Below are 20,984 nucleotides of genomic sequence, written 5' to 3' on the forward strand. Positions count from 1 at the left end.
AAAGCGGCTGAGCAACTTCTTAGGAACACATTTCATATGGTAGAGGTGAAAGGGACACTAACAACCCAACGCAGCGAGGCTGTAGCAGGCAGAGAAACGCAGATCTTTGTCCCGCGTGTTGATGCGTGTTCCCCCTTCCCCCAGTGTCCCTGCTCTGGGACGTGATGGCCACGCCCACTTTCATTCACCAGACGGACATGAAAGAGGGAATAACGAAATAAACAGCTGGTTAACTTCGTAGGAACATGGCTGTAGCTCTGCAATGACTTTATGTGGGACAGGTGAAAGGAGTAATAACGAAATAAACAGCTAGTTAACTTCGTAGGAACACCTTGTAGTAGGAACTGGTATATTTAGAAAACCCAGTAGTCCTAGTGTTAAGGTGTGTGAACTGGGGAGGAGACGGCAGCAGCGACTGAAGAGCAACTGAATAGAGTTGATGTCTTCCCCGCTGACAGGCGCATTCATTTGATAATGCACGTACCTTGGTTGACAGTTCAGTTGAAAAACACACTGAATCTTTACAAACCATCCCTGAATAACATCTATGAACTGCAGTTTCTTCCTTGATTATCCATGATTATTATGAAAGAAGCGCAAATCATCGCCAGGCCAAATCGTGCAATTAATACTGTGTTTACAATAAAGGTAATAAATAATAATAATAGTATTTTCATTTTAAAATGCACTGCATATTTTAAACGAATGTCGAAGTGCTACAAATAACTTAGATCAGAAAGCTACAATAAATACATACGTTTATTTTTGCAGAGTAAACGTATGTAGAACAAACTACTTGCTGCATTAATGAGTCTTAGACCTGCAGCTGATCACGCCGCCCGATGCTTCCCAGTCTCCCACGGAGCTTTGTCCTGAAGCTGAAGTATTTCTCACCTGCTGATCGAGTAGCAGCAACACATTAGCATGTCTATGCGCCTCTACGAAGGAGGGGGGAGGGATGAGAGGTTTGCCTTTGCGCCTCTGAGCAAACAGGAGACAAACAAAAGCTTGATCGAACTCAGATCCAAGTCATCTGAGTACGAAACACATCACATATCATTCAATCTCGTGTTTCATTCGAGCGGCAGTCTGGAGCTCTCTGCTAAGACTGCTGCCCCACGACCCGTCCACGGATGAGCTTCGATTAAAAATTAAAAGCAGAGGTTTTTTGTTTTTCGTTTTTCTCTAAACGAAAAAACAGCTTTAAATTCAAGTCCGTGTGTTTTTGTTAAAAATATTTTTGTTCGGTTTATTGGTTTGTAATGCGGTGCTTTTATTCAGGATAGATTGACGGACTGACTGACGGACTGACTGACGGCTGACTGACGGCTGACTGACGGTAAGCGTATCGCGTCACTTCCGGTTACTGAGGTTTGCTGCCGCTGTGTGTGTACAGCGTTACTCTCCGCTCTTTTCTAAATATTATCGTTTTATATCCGATAGCGACTGCTAAAAGTTTCAAAACAAGCTTGTAACACTCAAGCATCTTTTCCTTTCATTAAACGTCCTGCTAATTTACACTGTTATCTAAGTGTTTTCTCCGCTAGCGTAGCTCCTAGCTTACTTTCCTGCTATGGCTTCCCCCTTTTCCTCTCCCTCTCGCTCTGTTCGGTGCTCGGTGTGTCTTATGTTTAGCTTATCGTATCTGTAATAGGTGTACGCTAGTTGCAGGGTTGGAGGCGAGGTTGTTAGACTTAGAGTCTCGGCTTCGCACTTTAGAAAACAGGCCAGCTTGCCAGGTCCCTTTAGCCGGTGCGGAGCCTCCTAGCTTAGCTGCTACCAGTCCCCCGGCAGGTCCCAGGCAGCTGGGCAACGACTGGGTCACGGCTCGTAAGAAACGTAGCTTTAGGCAGGCGCCCACGGTGCACCACCAACCGCTTCACGTTTCAAACAGATTTTCCCACTCAGCGACACACCCGCTGAGAAACCCACTCTGATCATTGGTGACTCCATAGTCCGAAACGTGAAGTTAGAGAATCCAGCGGTCACAGTTAGGTGTTTGCCTGGGGCCAGAGCGGGCGACATTGAGTCTTATCTTAAGCTCCTGTCTAAGGATAAACGTAAGTACGCTAAGATCGTAATACACGCAGGAGCTAATGACGCCCGGTTACGCCAATCGGAAGTCACTAAAACTAACATTGAGTCGGTGTGTTCGTTCGCCAAAACAATGTCGGACTCCGTAGTTTTCTCTGGACCCCTCCCCAATGTGACCAGCGATGACATGTATAGCCGGCTGTCATCGCTCCACCGCTGGTTGTCTAGGTGGTGTCCTGCAAACGATGTGGGCTTTATGGCTAATTGGAGCACTTTTTGGGGAAAACCTGGGCTGATTAGAAGAGACGGCGTCCATCCCACGTTGAACGGAGCCTCTCTGCTTTCTAGTAACATGGCCATGTTGCTTAGTCCCCCCACTCCGTGACAACTCAGAGTGGAGCCCAGGACGCAGAGTCGCAGTCTTACACGCCTCTCTGCATGTTCTCTACAGCCGCGACCCACTCTTAGTCTTAGTTATCGCATAGAGACTGTGTCTGCTTCTCGACCACCTAAACTATACAAGTCACAAACAAATCAAAGAGGAGTGACTTACCAGAATTTAATAAACATCAAAACAGTTCCTCTTACGGAACAAAGTAATAGTAAGCTAATGAAGTGTGGTTTATTAAATATCAGATCTCTCTCATCTAAATCCTTTTTAATAAATGACTTGATAAGTGACCATCACATAGATCTGTTCTGTCTCACTGAAACCTGGCTGCAGCAGGATGAATATGTTACTTTAAATGAGTCGACTCCAATGAGTCACATCAACTATCATGTTCCAAGAAGTACAGGTAGAGGTGGAGGAGTAGCAGCAGTTTATAAATCAGATTTATTAATTACTCCTAAACCTAAACATAGTTATAACTCATTTGAGAGCCTCACTCTGAGCCTTTCTCACCCAGACTCTAAAACTCAGAAACCAGTTGTGTTTTGTATTGTTTACCGTCCTCCTGCTCCATATTCAGAGTTCTTAACTGAATTCTCTGAATTCTTATCTGACTTAGTTCTTAGCACAGATAAAGTCATTGTAGTGGGAGACTTTAACATTCATGTAGATGTTGACAGCAACTGTCTCAGCACTGCTTTTAACTCCTTAATAGACACTATTGGTTTTACACAGCAGGTAAATGAACCCACTCATCGTTTTAACCACACTCTAGATCTTGTCCTGACATATGGAGTTGAAATTGATAATTTAATAGTTCTTCCCCAAAACCCTCTGTTATCTGACCATTTCTTATTAACTTTTGAATTTAGCACAACTGACCCTATAACAGCTGGAAAGAAATGTTACTATAGCAGATGTTTATCTGACAATGCTGTTGCCAGATTCAAGCAGATGATTCCATCATCTTTTGCCTCAATGTCTTGCAGATACACAGAGAACAGTCACCTTAATCCTTATGAACAGGTTGACTGTCTTGTAGATGATGCTGCAGCTTCTCTACGTACAATGTTAGACACAGTGGCTCCTCTGAAGAAGAAGACAGTGAATCAGAGGAGGTTAGCTCCGTGGTATAACTCAGACATCCGCAGTCTAAAGCAAAGGACTAGACAACTAGAAAGACAGTGGCGTTCCAACAAAATAAATGTAAACTGCATTGCATGGAAGGACAGTCTAATGAAATATAAAAAAGCACTTTGTGCTGCTAGAAAAACATATTATTCCTCCCTAATTGAGGAAAACAAAAACAACCCCAGGTTTCTTTTCAGCACTGTAGCCAGGCTGACAAAGAGTCATAGCTGTATTGAGTCTACTATCCCCTTAAATCTCAGCAGCAATGACTTTATGAACTACTTTACTAATAAAATTATTATCATTAGAAAAAACATTCAGCAGCGACTTCTTCCAAATGACAGAAAGCACTGTCTAGATCCATTAACTTTAAATTTATTAAATCCTCTGTCTTACCTAGACAGCTTCTCCCCCATAACTCATATGGAGTTAACCTCAATAATTAACTCTTCCAAGTCGTCCACTTGTCTTTTAGATCCAATCCCAACCAGATTACTCAAAGAAGTTCTACCTTTAATCAGCTCATCCATATTAAATCAAATCAACCAATCTTTACAACTAGGCTATGTACCACAGGCTTTTAAGGTGGCTGTGGTCAAACCTCTATTGAAAAAACCAACCCTTGACCCTGGACAACTAGCCAACTATAGGCCCATTTCAAATTTACCCTTTATTTCCAAGATTCTGGAAAAAATCGTGGCTAAACAATTATCTGACCACCTTAGTGGGAATAACCTGTATGAAGATTTTCAGTCAGGATTTAGAAAACATCATAGCACAGAAACAGCTCTGGTTAGAGTCACTAATGATCTTCTATTAGCTTCGGACAATGGTCTAGTTTCTGTCCTTGTCCTGTTAGATCTTAGTGCTGCATTTGATACAATTGATCATCACATTCTATTACAGACACTAGAACATAGAATCGGGATTAATGGAACAGCATTGGGATGGTTTAAATCCTATTTGTTGAACAGATTCCAGTTTGTTCATGTTAATGATAAATTCTCCACACGCACAAGGATTAGCTATGGAGTTCCACAGGGTTCTGTGCTGGGTCCAATTCTGTTTAGCTTATACATGTCTCCTCTAGGTGAGATTATTAGAAAGCATTCTATTAATTTTCATTTTTACGCAGATGATACTCAGCTATACATGTCCTTGGAACCAAATGAAACAGATCAACTAGTCAAAATTCAGGGTTGTTTAAAAGACATCAAATCCTGGATGTCCCAAAACTTCCTTCAACTAAACTCAGATAAAACCGAGATTCTTATTGTTGGGCCTAAAAATCTGAGAGAGACACTATTGAGTCAGATAGCCACCCTGGATGGCATAACATTAGCTTCAGATTCTACTGTGAGGAACCTTGGTGTCATGTTTGACCAGGATCTCTCTTTTACATCATACATTAAACAAATCTCCAGAACCGCCTACTTCCACCTTAGAAATATAGTTAAAATCAGAAGCATCCTCTCTCAGAGCGATGCAGAGAAACTGATCCATGCATTTGTTACCTCTAGGCTGGACTACTGTAACTCCTTACTCATAGGATGTCCTAACAGCTCCTTAAAAAACCTACAGCTCATTCAAAATGCTGCAGCCAGAGTTCTGACAGGACTTAGAAAGAGAGATCACATTTCTCCTACATTAGCTTCTCTGCACTGGCTGCCTGTGTATGTGAGTAGGAGAATTTTAAATTCTATCCTACATTTTAAAGTACTCAATGATAAAGCACCTTCTTATCTTAAAGACCTTATAGTTCCTTATGCTCCCAGCAGAACACTTCGTTCTTAGAGCGCTGGGCTACTTGCGGTTCCTAGAGTGTTTAAATGTAGAACAGGGGGCAGAGCTTTTAGCTACCAAGCTCCTCTCCTCTGGAACCAGCTCCCTCTTCAGGTTCGAGAAGCTGACACACTCTCCACCTTTAAGATTAGGCTTAAAACCTTCCTTTTTGATAAAGCTTATAGTTAGAGATGGTTCAGGTCACTGGCAATTATTGTTAGTCACAGGAACCATGTCTTAGTTAAGCTGCAATAGACATAGACTGCTGGGGGACTTAATTTATACACTGAGCTCCTCTGTTTCCTTCTACCTCCTCTGTCCCATAACCTCCCATCATTGTCCCATGTTTAACTAACCTTGTCTCTTTCTGTCCAGTAGTTGTGCTTCTCTCCTCTCTCCCCCCCACCCCCACTCTTTCTCCCTCTCTGTCCTCACCCACAGGTATCATTGGACTCAAAGTTTGGTGTCTGTGATGGGCAGCTGCGGATCCAACCATCCTGCCTGCATCCAGTCCCTGGTCCTACCATCCTGCCTGTGCTCTGTTGTTGCTTGTTGTTGCTTGTTGCTGTTGCTGTGCTTTTCTATCTCTCTATCCTCTCACCCCAACCGGTCGAGGCAGATGGCCGCCCACATCCAGTCTGGTTCTGCTGGAGGTTTCTTCCTCGTTAGAGAGGGAGTTTTTCCTCTCCACTGTTGCTGTCAAATTAAATGCTTGCTGTATGTGGGATTTGTTGGGTTTAGTTGTGTGAGGTTTTAAACCTTACTTTGTAAAGTGCCTTGAAATAACTTTGTTGTGATTTGGCGCTATATAAATAAAATTGAATTGAATTGAATTGGATGTGAAATCAAAGTTTTGAAACATACACGGGCCGAATAAGTCACATCAGCCACTCATTCAGTTACAATGACACGCACAGTCAAAACAAATTCTCACTACATCTAGTGCACCAGTCCCCCGTTCCTCTCGTAGCCTGCATTTGCACATCCATACATTTGTGTATTGGTCACTCTCTGTCTGGACACATGACTCCGAAACACGTCACGTGCTTGTGTAAGAGTTTGATGTCTCCACCAAATTATAAGCAGAGGTAACGATAGAACGACTTTTTGTTTTCCGTTTGTCTCTAAACAATAAAAACATATTACCTCCAATTCCGTGTCTTTTTGTAAAAAACAAATATTTTTGCCTGTTTTATTGGTTTGTAAGGCGGTGCTTTGATTAAAATCCGTTTGCAGCTCAACGAAAGACAAACGAAAACGCCGGTGAAAGTGGCTGGATGGACGGATGGGAAATGAAAATGTTGAAACGTACACGGGTCGAATAAGTCTCTCAGCCTCAGTTACAATGACACGCACAGTCAAAACAAGTCAAACTGCAGTCCTGCAGACACAGAGTAAACGCGTAGGAACAAACATGTTGCTGTAATGCGTCACTGTAGATCTGCTGATTTCTGGCGTCCTGTCAAAATTACGATCGACAACTGCTGTAAAACAAATTCCTATGATTATTACGGTTATTTACGTAAAATCTACGACTATTGGAAAACATTCATTAACAAGTCGTGGAAGTTTAAAACCTAAATAAGCGGCTGTAGTCGCAGATGGACTGCGCTCTACGTCTTTACTTGCGCATTCAAATTATATTAATTAAACCGCGACGCATAATCATGGTATTATGTGAAGTCAATGTGTTGTATCAGATGTTAGAGCGGTGGGTGTGTACATATTTTTAAGAGACGCCTTGTATTTAAAGACACGAATAAGCTGAGGAGAATAAAAACAAGAACGTGTTGCTGCTGTGGCGCTGCCTGTTTTAAACCACACAGAACAATTATAACTTTGCAGTGAACATAAAATAAGTAAGCCATCAACAAGTTGCTGCCCTTCATACTCCCCATGTTTTAGCACACAACAGATACTTAATAGTAAAAACTTAATAGTAAAATAGGTGTCTCTGTCCATTGAGACTTGGTGCTCCTTCCTCACAGATAGTTGGACGTCAGCGATGCAGGTGTGAGAATGTAAATATCTTCACACACACGGCGACAGGGAGGAGATGGTGTATGTAATTTGATTGGGTTAGAAAGACATTCCACCCTAGTCGGACAGAGAAGCTAAAAGGCAGAAGCAACTTGAGGATCGTGGGCTCTTTGCATCACACCTTCGTGGTGTGTGCACTGATCTCCCCAGCTGGTTTTTGGTTTGTTGATGTACACAAACAACATCCATGCTTTTTATTTGCTTTCCCCATTATTTGTATTTTCTTTATTATTTCAATAAATCGCACAAAAGGACAACTCTCTCATCTGCTTCTTTATGGAAAATTTCCACCACACTTCCCAACATCATAATTCCACACTTATCCACTTAGGTCTGTGAGATCTGGAGGCTGCTTTCCTGGGGGACCAGTGGATAGGGCCTTTGTTTTGATGGCTCTGTCATATGAACTCTGAACTGGCAGTCTTGCGGAGTTCCTCATACTTTACTGCACATACGCATACATTTAGACCCGAGGGTTGGACTCTTTTACTTGAGCCTAGAGGTGAGGCGATCTGTGGCCTTACCTCCTGATACGTCCTGGTACAGAAGATCACCACTCAGTTTTAACTACACAATAGACATCTAAGGCTGGGAAACACTGTCCAGGAGACCCATCGTCAGCCAGCAGTTGTGCTCCTGGGAATCCCCATCATATTTAATGCACTCTAGTTCCACACACTCACATTCAAGCTGGGCTGCATGGCCCTGGGGTGCCTCTCCCACTGTTCCCCCTGCTTCTCCCTGCTCTGAGAAGGGGGGGCACAGCTCAGGAGGTGCTGCGGTCCCTGCCTGAGGACACATGGGCAGCAGGCCAGAGACCTACCCTCCCCATGAATGAGATTAGGGGAATCGATTGGGTGTGAGCATGTATGCAAGAGTGCATGGGTTCACGTATTATTGAGTAGATGTTTGTGTAAGTGTATGTGGTAGTGTGTGTGTGTGTGTGTGTGTGTGTGTGTGTGTGTGTGTGTGTGTGTGTGTGTGTGTGTGTCTCCGCTCAGGGTGCATGGATCCACTGCCTGGGTGGTCTCTTCTTATGCCGACTGCTCCGGCCTCATGTTTTGGGCCCAACATGGTGAAAGGGGATACAGTCGGGCTGATAAAGGGGGCCCCACTTTGCTCTTGTGTGGGCGGCGGTGGCATCTTTGTGGCTGCGGTGGCTCTGCCTGGGGGGTTCTGTGCGGGCGGCTCGGATTGCGACGCCTGCCCTCCTGATACTGGGGGTATGTGGGCTTCCTGGCTACTAGGATTCTTACCTTTGCTCGTTTGGCTGGATGTGGCAGCTGGGCTTCTCCCATCACTCTGGCTTTCACAAGTGGCATTGTTCATGCACCACTGTCTGTCTCAACCTTTTGGTGAATAATATTGTGTAACAGCTTTACTAATCTTGTACATGGGCACACAAAAATCGATAAACCAACTGCCTAAACTTAGCTGTCATTTACTGTTATCACTATAAATAACACTTGGTGATAGCAGTTGCAATATTATAATTCAATTCAATTCGATTTAATTTGATTTTATTTTTATAGCGCCAAATGACAACAAGGATATCTCAAGGCACTTTACAAGGTAAGGTTTAAGACCTGACACAACTAAATCCACATAGGGCAAGCCTTTAATTTGACAGCAACAGTGGAGAGGAAAAACTCTGTCTCTAACGAGGAAGAAATCTCCAGCAGAACCAGGCTGGATGTGGGTGGTCATATAAAGAGAGAAGAGCACAGGCAGGATGGTTGGACCAGGGACTTGACTAGGCTGTTTGAAGTGACGGATCTCTGAAGAATCTTCTGTTTATGTTGTTCACAAATGTATCTGGTTACATCACATCAGGTAACAGCAGGACTCTGATGCTTTGGGCAGAAGGGGGTGGTGTGAAACCAGTTGGGTGAAACCGGGGACTTTTGCCTCCTCTACGTGCGGGACACATGGGATTCCTGGTCCCCCGTGTGTCTGGAGCCTCTTTCCATCGAGGATGCAGGAATGTATTCATATTTTGGACTTTGATAACCGGGCTACAGGCATGATTGGCTTTGGTGGTGCCCTGCTTTATCTGAAGATTGGAAAGATTGGAAAATCTGCGGCCAGCTCATTGACGTGTCCACCGGCCGTGGAGCTACAAACGCCGATTGGGGCCATGGTTACTCGGCTGACGGGATTACACCAGAGGATGGCCCGGATTGAAGGACTGATAATTAACATCTCAGCTCGTTCGGATGATTTGCATCAGAGGATGACCCGGATGGAGGGACTGATTGGTAACATCTCAGCCCGTTCGGATGCCCGGATTGCAGGACTGACTAATAAGATCTCAGCCCGTTCGGAGGAAGACAAGAGACAGATGGATAACATCTGCAGACAGACTGAACACTTGGTAAATATGGTTTTATATGGTATATATGGTAAATATGGTGCAAAAAATTTACATTTTAACATAGCTAAGTATAATCTGCATAACAATGAAAATGAATAGAATGCTTCCTAATAATATCCCCTAGAGGAGACATGTATAGGCTGAACAGAAATGGACCAAGCACAGAACCCTGTGGTACTCCATAACTAATCCTTGTGCGTGTGGAGAATTTCACTTAACATTAGAGAAAGGATAGGATTCATAGGATTCAAAACATTCCAATGCTGTTCCTTTTCTATGTTCTAGTCTATGATTTTATAATCAATTGTTTCAAATGCAGCACTAAGATCTAACAGGGCAAGGACAGAAACTAGACCATTGTCTGAAGCTAAGAGAAGATCATTAGTGACTCTAACCAGAGCTGTTTCTGTGCTATGATGTTTTCTAAATCCTGACTGAAAATCTTTTTAGTCCTTCAACATAAAACAGGAAGTGAAACTGGAACCAAAAACATGACAACTAAGTCCCTTCACAACAAAAGCGGAAACTAACACAATGAACAGAAACCGGAAGTGTTACAAAATAAAACAGGAAACAAGGGCAAAACCTGACAAATTTAAAGTTGATGGATCTAGACAAATAGATAAGCATAACAATAGAAGCCTCATTTCAGACAGAACGGCCAATATACAGATCTGGTCAGACTGTTTTTTCACCCTCACCTTCTCCCCAAGAGAAGATTCCTACAGTGTTATTGTTACATGAATTGATTTTGATTTAAAATTAAATACACTTCTATTAAAAGGATACATTTGAGAACATTACGTGACTCAAATTAATTGGCAACTCATTACTGAACTATCCATCCATCCATCCATCCATTTTCTTTCGCTTATATGGGGCTGGGTCACGGGGGCAGCAGTCTGAGCAGAGAGTTCCAGACTTCCCTCTCCCTGGACACTTCCTCCAGCTCTTCCCATAGGACCCCAAGGCGTTCCGAGGCCAGCCAAGAGACATAGTCTCTTCAGCATGTTCTGGGGCCTTCTCGGGGCCGGTCTCTACCGGTGGGATATGCCAGGAACACCAGGCGCCGAGGAGGCATCCGAACCAGATGCCCGAGCTACCACAACTGGCTCCTCTTGATGTGGAAGAGCAGCGACTCTACCCAGAGCTGGTGACAGAGCTCCTCACCTTATCTCTAAGGGATCGCCCAGCCACCCTATGGAGGAAGCTGTTGGGGGACCTCATGTGTATAAACGGTTATTAACATAATCAGTATTAAGATCCCACATGCATGCCCCCAAACAAAGGAAATTCTGTGGCCTGCATGTAACTTCTTCACCCTGAAAGTAGTGAGTCAAAACAAAGAGACTTCAAATCTGAGCGCCAAAACCAGGCACCAGCAGAGAAACTTGGACGTTAGCCATCCTGATTGGATCACACAATGGGATGGGCGTGACCAAAAACACGGTTATAAAAGCCACCGTGACCAAAGACTCGCCCCTTGTCTTCTCGCCTTCGAGTCCACTGCAGACCTTTTTTCTCTCTGTCCACAGAGCTTTCCTCTGCCCTCGGCACACCTGGAGCCTCCACCGCAGCCAGCAGCTGAACCAACGTGGACATCGTCACAGAGAACGGGCCTGATCACCCATCTACTTCCAGCCACCCGGCAGGAAACTGCCAGCTTAACCGCCTCACTTGCCGCTGCACCAGCTGATCACGACGCGATCACCGCGACGCACACCTGGACCAGACCGCAACAGCGCAAACACGCACGCAACACAGGATCTTCCCACCAGGATTGCGCAGTAAGGCAGAGGCATTCTTACGTTTGAGCAGAGTAGAACTCTTAGAGGATCAGTAATTGTTTTATTGTTGTGTTATTTCTTTTCCTGCACACGCAATCTGATCACTGTGTATTTCCGTGATCATGTTATTATAGATCTGTGTGAAATTACAGCACATTGAAGTGCTGTAATTTGTGATTGTGCTAGTTTAAGTGCTTTATTGTGGTACTAAGCCGTGCTCTGTTTCTGCTGCGACCACGCCAAGCGCACGTTTCAACCACTGCACGCTTCCGCGATCACGTGACTATATCGCCGACGCGTTTGTGAGACGGCAAGCCTTATTCACGCTAGTCCCACTTCACATTCCTTTACACACTTCTTTCCCTGTGAGCGCCAGGCACGCGCGCTCCATTCAAAGGGCTCACCGGCACACGCGCGCAGCTGTTCCACCTCACCACGCCCCTAAAGGGGGCGCTCTCCCTCCTCTTTTCTCCTTTCTCTCTCTCTCTCTCTCTCTCTCTCTCTCTCTCTCTCTCTCTCACACACACACACACACACACACACACACACAGACACACACACAGACACACACACACACACACACACACACACACACACACACAGACACACACACAGACACACACACACACACACACACACACACAGACACACACACAGACACACACACACACACACACACACACACACACACACACACACACCTTGTATCTCAGGTAACGCGCATACACATACAGTACGTCCAGATGAACACACCATAAGATTAAGTTTTGATTTGCTGAGTTATTCAAGGCAGTGTTGACATCAGAGTTAATATTGTTTAATAAAGCGTTCATAATTTAATTGATCGTTGTCTGTGATTATTTGTAGATGGTTTTACAGCACTGGTGAATTGAGTCGGCTATGGTACGGAGCTCATCATTCAACCAACTTAAATACAATTGAGACTGTATTGGCTATTCCAAATTGGTTATTGGTCCCAGGCAACAGGGTGGTGCCCCGTAAATTTAGTAATTATTAATTCCATTAATAATTTTTTAATCAATAATAGTTAAGTGTTTCACTAACCAAACTATAGACTTTTGTCATATAGTTATATATGTTGTGTCCGCACCAGCGCACAACAGAACAACATCATCTGCAAAATCAGAGATGCTACCTGTGGTCCCCAACCTAGGAATTATGTCCATAAAAATATTGAACAGAATCGGTGACAAAGGGCAGCCCTGGCGAAGTCCAACATGCATGGAACAGGTCTGACTTACTGCTGGCAATGTGAACCAAGCTCTTGCTCCGGTTGTACAGAGACCAAACAGCCCTTTGCAAAGAGCCTTGGACTCCATACTCCCGGAGCACCCCCCACAGGATGTCACAAGGGACGCAGTTAAATGCTTTCTACAGGTCCACAAAACACATGTAGAACTGGTTGGGCAAACTCCCACAAACCCTCAAGCACCCTGCTATGGCTATAAAGCTGGTCCAGCGTTCCACGACCAGGCCGAAAACCATATTGTTCCTCCTGCATCCGAGGTTGGACTATCAGCCGAATTTGAATCCCAATTTTGTTGGAACACACTCTCCTGTCCCCCTTTTTGTGAAGAGGGACAACCACCCTTTCCAAAGGAAATATTCCTCTTGTCCACGCAATGTTGTAGAGGCGTGTCACCCAAGACAGCCCCTTACTGAACTAATTTGTATATCATTTTTAACCAAAACAACAATTTAGAATAATTTCTAATCATTCAAGTAATATTACATGCTTTATGTCACGTTCCGTGTCATGTCCTGTTTTATTTTGTAGTACTTCCTGTTCCTCAGTTCGGTTCCCAGATCACTCAGCACACCTGTTATCAGTTAGTAATCAGCACCAGTATATAGCCCCACCGTTCACAGACTCAAGTTGCCAGATTGTCGAGTTTCCTGAGTCATAGCACTTCTGCCCAGCGTTTCGTGTATTGCTTCTCGTGTCTTGATCTTGTTTTTCCCTGATTACCGAATCCTGCCTGAACCCTGCTTGCACCGTTACCTGGATAAGTACCCTGCTCGAACAACTGACCGTGAGTGTTGCCTAGCCCTTGTCTGTACCGTCACCGTGATCTTTTGTGCACCGAACCTTGCCTGTATACTGGACCTGAGATTGCCTGTTCCCTTCTGTACCTCGTTACCAAGCTCTCCGTGTATGACCTGGACCGTCTGACTCTGCTTACCGAAATAAAGCCTGTATTAATCCTTACCCTGTCTTTGTGCTGTGCATGTGGGTCCGACGCCTGCCCAAGTCTGACAGGACAATCTGGCCAAACTTGGACCCTGCCAGCACTCAGTCGCCGTTCAGGTCAGTGACTGTTTGTTTCCTGTTTTTTTTGCGGCGAGCCTCATTCACCTGGGGTGAAAATATGGAGTTTACATGCGCCGAGCTACCCAGCGACCTACGCAACTATTTTAAAATCCTCGCGGAGGATTACCGAAGGGCGCCCAACCCGGAAATCCAGCGCAGCGCCGTGGAGGTGGCGGTATGGACTTTGGAGGACGAGGACAGCGTGCTAGAGCGCCCCAGTGTTCGTCGCCTCTATGAGCGATTGTGTGCACGACTCGGAGAGTTAAGCAGCGCGCTCCGTACCACACCAGCCCCCACGCCGTTTGCTCGGATTACGCCAGCCCCGGTCGCACCGCCGATGGTTTCGGTTTCCTCCTCCCAGCCCCGTCGGACCGTCGTGTCTGCACCAACCTGCCCAGCTCCACGTTTGCTCCGCTGGACTTCCTGCACTCATGTGGTCCCCCGTCTCCGTGCTCTGTTCAGTCTCCAGTCCAGCAGTGCTCTGTTCAGTCTCCAGTCCAGCCGTGTCCTGTTCAGTCTCCAGTCCAGCCGTGCTCTGTTCAGTCTCCAGTCCAGCCGTGTTCTGTTCAGTCTCCAGCCCAGCCGTGTTCTGTTCAGTCTCCAGCCCAGCCGTGTTCTGTTCAGTCTCCAGCCCAGCCGTGTTCTGTTCAGTCTCTAGTCCAGCCGTGTTCTGTTCAGTCTCCAGCCCAGCCGTGTTCTGCTCAGGTCTCAGTCCAGCCGTGTTCTGCTCAGGTCTCAGCCCAGCCGTGTTCTGCTCTGGTCTTAGCCCAGCCGTGTTCTGTTCGGGGTCCAGCCCCAGTTCGGCCGGGCCCTGCTCTGTGCCCAGCCCCAGTTCAGCCATGCTCCGTTCAGACTCCAGTCGCAGCTCAGCCTCGACACTCTCAGGTTCCAGTGCAGCCCTGTCACGCTCAGGCTCCAGTGCAGCCCTGTCTCGCTCAGGTTCCAGCCCCAGTCCAGTGAAGCCCAGCCCAGGGCCCAGTCCAGTCGAGCCCAGCCCAGGTTCCAGTCCCGGTGAGTCTAGTCCAGGTTCCAGTCCAGTCGAGTCTAGTCCAGGTTCCAGCCCAGTCGAGTCTAGTCCAGGTTCCAGCCCAGTCGGGTCTAGTCCAGGTTCCAGTCCAGTCGAGTCTAGTCCAGGTTCTAGCCCAGTCGAGTCTGGTCCAGGTTCCAGCCCCGTCGAGTCACGTTCCAGCCCAGTCGAGTCTAGTCCAGGTTCCAGCCCAGTCGAGTCACGTTCCAGCCCAGTCGAGTCACGTTCCAGCCCAGTCGAGTCACGTCCAGGCCCCAGTTCAGTCGAGTCACGTCCCAGTCCAGTCCGGTCACTCTCCAGCCCAGTCCGGTCACGCTCAGGTCCAGTCGAGTCACGTTCAGGTCCCAGTCCAGTCGAGTCATGTTCATGTTCCAGTCCAGTCGAGTCACGTTCCTGTCCCAGTCCAGTCCAGTCCAGTCACGTTCAGGCCTTGTCCCAGCCAGAGGGCACCATCCGTTTGACGAGTGTTAGTCACACCCAATCAGGCCCGACGTCTACTCCGTCGAGCTCGGCAGCTGCAAGCAGTCATGCCGGCTCCGGAGAGGACGCCGTCCCGTTCCTGTCGGCCATGTTGCGGCCGTTCCTGTCGGCCATGTTGCGGCCGTTCCTGTCCCTGTTCCTGTCGGCCCTGTAGCGGCCGTTCCAGTCCCTGTTCCTGTCGGCCTTGTAGCGGCCGTTCCAGTCCCTGTTCCTGTCGGCCAAGTAGCGACCGTTCCAGTCCCTGTTCCTGTCGGCCACGTAGAGGTTGTTCTAGCCCCGTTCCTGTCAGCCTCGAAGTGGCATTTCCCGCCGACCTCCAGGCGGAGATCGTGCCAGCTGGAGTTGCTGCCGCGGTCCACGCCGACCTCCAGGAGGAGGTCGCGCCAGCTGGAGTTGCTGCCGCGGTTCCCGCCGACCTCCAGCAGGAGGTCGCGCCAGCTGGAGTTGCTGCCGCGGTTCCTGCCGACCTCCAGTCGAGTCACGTCCAGGCCCCAGTTCAGTCGAGTCACGTCCCAGTCCAGTTCGGTCGCGCCAGCTGGAGTTGCTGCCGCAGTCCACGCCGACCTCCAGGAGGAGGTCGCGCCAGCTGGAGTTGCTGCCGCGGTTCCCGCCGACCTCCAGGAGGAGGTCGCGCCAGCTGGAGTTGCTGCCGCGGTTCCCACCGACCTCCAGGAGGAGGTCGCGCCAGCTGGAGTTGCTGCCGCGGTTCCCGCCGACCTCCTAGAGGAAGTCGCGCCAGCTGGAGTTGCTGCCGCGGTCCCCGCCGACCTGGAGGTCGCCCCTGTCGTAGTTCCAGCCGACCTCCGAGAGGGGGTCGCTCCTGTCGTAGTTCCAGCAGGCCTCCAGGAGGAGGTCGCCCCTGTCGTAGTTCCAGCCGACCTCCGGGAGGAGGTCGCCCCTGTCATAGTTCCAGCCGACCTCCAAGGGGAGGTCGCACCTGTCGTAGTTCCAGCCGACCTCCAGGAGGAGGTCGCACCTGTCGTAGTTCCAGCCGACCTCCAGGAGGAGGGGCTCTGGCCGCACCTGCATCTGTTCCTGGCGGCTCGGCTCTGGCCGCACCTGCATCTGTTCCTGGCGGCTCGGCCCCGGCCGCATCTGCGTCGGTTCCTGGTGGCCCGGCCCCGGCCGCATCTGCATCGGTTCCTGGCGGCCCGGCTCCGGCCGCGTCTCCACGTCTGTCTTCTTCTCTGGTTCCTGCCTCGTCTCTGTCTCTGCTGCCGGACTGGTGGCCTCGCCCTCGGCGCATCCGGCTGTTTGGATGGCGCTGCCTCCTGCGGCGACGTCCGCCTCGACTCCTCAGCCTCCTGGATCGGCGTCCGCCTGGAGGGCATCGCCGTTCGGGGTGGTCCCTGGGGACGTTGGCCCAGCTCAAGGGCACTAAGGGTGCCACCCTGCCTCAGCGGCGGCTGAGCAGGATCTTGCCGCGCCTCCACCCTCCGTGAGGGAATCACTGGACTCTGTGTCTTTTTCCTGGTCGTGGACTTGGTTTCTGTCTTGTGAACTCCTGCTTTGACCCTTGCTTTGACACAGCCCGTTTGAAAACGTGTGAATTAAGCTCTCATCCACAACGCTCTGTTTTCGGAGTGTATCGCAAGCGATGTTGATCGGCACACCCCTTTGAGGAAGCGCATAGCCGTGATCCGTCGCGGGGATCAAAAGTCACAGTCACTGAATCCATTGTAACAATGAAACTGCTACCTCGTCGTAGTGGAGTTCAACCATACGTTTGATCCAAAATCTGACTCTGAAGTCGAATGGGAGGCTGTTGAAGTGGTTACACCTAGACTGGCGCAAGATACGTCTAACTGGCAATTTCAAATTCTATTTAATTTACTGATTTATATAATACGCAACTTGATTAGCGTATGCTAACGCTAATACTAATGGTTGCCAATAAGCAGCGTGAATTATTACAACAGAATATTCATAACACGACTACAGCCTGTTTGGGAGCATAGCTCGATAAGCTAATATAAAGTCATTTTTAAACGCTTTTGTCTTTCTTGTGCTGCTGCTGTGTCAAAATAATTTCTCCATAATGGAGTCTTTAGCTGCAGCTTAAATTTTGCCGTATTTGTCTGTAAATAAGTGCCAATGTAGGAACAGTGAATGCCTAGAGGCATGGCGTGACAGCAACTGTTGCTGTCATAATGTTGCATGTGTTTATTACTTTTATTAATTAATTAAACTAAAATTTTGATAAATCTTACCTTAAGACGCCTGAACCAGTTGCCAAACCTACTGTCATGTATGGTTGATGATCCAGGACTGAAGCCAGTATGATTGAATGTGTATTCATTACAGAATACATTTAATATACAGTATATCAGACAATTACACATGCATGGAATAAATCAGTATCTCCGAAATTAGACAATTTTAGAACATTTTACTATTTACAGATTAATTGTAACGTACCTGGTAACTCTGGTTTACAAACATAGTTTTTGTTCCAAATACATATTGACCTAATATATTTTTAATTGCTTTTAGTAAGGTGTATGATATATAAAGTGCTAATATATAACTAATAGAAATGTAGTTATTGTTTTTTTCTTCATAAATTTGACAGTACTATGTCTGTGTGTATCTCAAGTCGTTGCAGGTACTGTATCTAGTCTAGAGAAGTCTTGTCAGCTGGTGCTGGGGACGTCTAGGGTGAAGAGTCCAAGTTGTCATCCCATTTTCACTGGTCTGGATCAGGGCAGTGTTTCCGGAGGGACAAGGCACCAATGTTGGACTCAGGCCACCTGTGAAACACCTAAATTATTGTTTTCGTGGCAATAGATTAACTGTGAGTAGTGCTTCTAGTTTGATACCATGCAATCACAGATGTACGGTATGCTTTCCAACAGTTGTTAAGGTTTACAGGCAGAGGAACACGACACCAACACTCAATTAATAGTGGAAATAGTTGTGTCTAAAGTAAGAGTAAATTTTTTTTACTAAAAACTTTGTTTTTTAGAGTCCTTTTTTAAATTGAGTTGTTACTTAAACTTGAATTAGGTAGTTTACAAGCCTCATCTCATCTATGTGCCTGGATCAGACATCACTGCTCCACCTGGTGGATTAATGCGTTATGCTAGCAGAGAAAACACTAGATAACATAACAAGATTAGCAGGACGTTTATTGAAAAGAAAGCATGCTTGAGTATTCCAAGCTTGTTTTGTAACTCTTAGCAGTCGCTGCCAGATAAGGCGATAATATTTAGAAATGAGCGGAGAGTAACATCGTACAAACACAGCAAACCTAAGTAACCGGAAGTGACGCCATACGCTTACCGCCAGTCAGCCAATCAAACCAGCATCAGCCAATCATACCAGACATTGTATGCCGCAGCTATTAAGTATTATGTGATCAAGTGTTATAATATATATATGCAGAGGTGTAGGTATATTAATGTATTTATATATTGGTGTATGCACACACCTTAAAATCATTACTATTCATATCTTGTTGTTTTGCCTCATTTTTACATGCACAAACTCAACCTCTCCACCAATTCTGTTAAATCCCAATACTTAGGATGGACTAATAAAAACAAACAAAAAAACATCAATCAAGAGGAATTCATTACTTATATACTCCTCCTGAAAAAGCAAAACTATCATGAACACTTGATGAATATGGTGACAGCCTTGTCTGACAGGCTTGAGGAGATGTCATGGGTACCCCATGGTCCCACAAGAGGCGATGAAGCCCTGAGTTCTGACCGATTGGACTACTGATTTAGACAAATGAATCATGGATTGTTAAAATGTACTAGAATTGGCTGTGTATTATTCTGTCCTTTATTCCTCACCCCTCCCTTCCCGGGTCCAATCTAGTTCAACAGCTGTGCCTCTATGTTCTTTCCCTTATTGTGCCTCTTACTGTGTCTTCAAGGACAACTGTTGGACTGGCTTGTAAAAATCTTGGTCGGCATACATCTATGAACAACACTTAGCTATACTGATGCAGATACCCCCCTCCCCCTAATCTTACCTTCTGCTCTCCGGCCTTTAAAATTCCAGCAATTTTCCACTTGTACTGTGCCTACTCCTGTATTGTATTGTTTTGTTTTTGTATCGTACTGATTGTATTGTAACTTGCTTAACTTGCTTCAGGAATGACAGCGCGCACAGTTGCAGAAGCCCCTTGGCAATTCCTTGTTTGTCCTGTGCAACCTTGGCGAATAAACTGATTCTGAAACTGATTCTGATTTCAATCTGATATCGGAAAATAAGTTATTTGTTTTAGTTTCCTTGTTGTTTCATTGTTTTACTCTTAGAGTTTCCACTTGATCTTTCTGGATTCAAAGTGAAATTAGAAGTGAAATTAATTTGAATTTAGTTCACTAATCATAAAAGACTATAATATATAACATTCTTCAAACTTTGATTGACAGCTGTCAAACTGTCACCCTCTTCCCACCCTTTTCTGCCATAATTCTGACCCAGAATATTTTTCATAAAGGCCAATACAGTTAAACTCTGAACCTGAATTCAGCGAAAAAAGAAGAGGCAACCTGCTCTGTTGGCCCCACTCTGGCCTTCCCTCGTACTCAGTAATGATGTTAATGTGAAAACCCGTAAGCGCAAAAATGTGGAATCTTCACCTCCTCATTGGTTTGTTTTGTAAATAAAAAACAAGTGAAAAAGAGTTTATTGAACCATATTTTTAAAGAACAAACATTCATACAATCATCGGCATGATCAGTTATTCATTCATGATATCTTTCTGCAAAGTCTGATACAACAAGATAATTTCTGACAACATTGGAGTGGTACAATCTTAATACACTTTGAATGAATAAGCTGCGAGCCCTGTTAAACAAATAATATATGCAATGCTGACCACATACTACAGACAAAGGATGTTGCAGCTGTTTATTATTATAATATATGATCCTATATATAAGATCTTTTCTGCAGAAAATGTAAGATTGAGCGTACGTTCTACTGTCCCTCCTGGGGGACACCTGAGGGCATCATGCGAGTTATGACTGTGTACAATCAAGCTGCTAAACCTCAGCGACACAAGCTGCACACCGTTGGAAAGCTTAGACTTTCGTCTTTCCGACCATATAAACCATTTCCAGCTACAACCACCACAGCGCAGTCATCAAATGTTTAAAAAACAATAACCATAAATTTATAAATTTTCCATAACTTACTTTTGACGACTTCTGAGCTTCAAATCGCACTCAATCACGTCGTGTGTGGTCTCTTTACGTTCGTTACGATCCAGAGAATGTAATCCAATAAAGCGTTTCGGTCCAAAACACACGGTACATCCACATTGGTCCAAAAACTACAAGTGTTCTGCTCCAACTCGTGAGCGAAAAATATTTTTTTCCAACTTCTGTGAGCCATAACTCGCTAAATTCAAAAGCGAAAGTAAGGGGAACTTTTCAAGATGGAGGCTGCCGGGCTTCGGCTTTGGCCCCACCATGGCAACCCCTAGCACACGTGGTCCACCCCCCCCCCTCCCTCCCTCCCTCCACTCACAGGCCTCTAGAGTTAACCTCGTAAATGCTGGAACAAAACGGACACTGCAGCCGTGTAGCAGAGAAAGCGCTGATTCCGTAGATATACGATGAGTGGGGGAGGGGCGCTCAGCCTGC

At 46.2% G+C, this 20,984-nt stretch overlaps 1 protein-coding gene across 1 annotated transcript; it reads right to left on the bottom strand.

Annotated features, from left to right (window-relative positions):
* Positions 1 to 15,270: 15,270 nt before the first annotated feature.
* Positions 15,271 to 20,799, bottom strand: LOC129604784 (putative per-hexamer repeat protein 5). The gene is made up of 2 exons (XM_055512584.1): positions 20,535 to 20,799; positions 15,271 to 18,128 (listed from the first exon to the last, which is right to left on the bottom strand). The coding sequence occupies exon 2, from the start codon at positions 16,707 to 16,709 to the stop codon at positions 15,393 to 15,395; it is 1,317 nt and encodes a 438-aa protein (XP_055368559.1). The 5' UTR covers positions 16,710 to 18,128; positions 20,535 to 20,799; the 3' UTR covers positions 15,271 to 15,392.
* Between the last annotated feature and the right edge of the window lie 185 nt (positions 20,800 to 20,984).

This window comes from Betta splendens, chromosome 10 (assembly GCF_900634795.4).
Source record: "Betta splendens chromosome 10, fBetSpl5.4, whole genome shotgun sequence".
Lineage (NCBI taxonomy): Eukaryota > Metazoa > Chordata > Actinopteri > Anabantiformes > Osphronemidae > Betta > Betta splendens.

Bases quoted from the DNA above. Each gene is read 5' to 3' on its own strand.
- LOC129604784 (XM_055512584.1), bottom strand. From the start codon at position 16,709: ATGCCCTCCAGGCGGACGCCGATCCAGGAGGCTGAGGAGTCGAGGCGG.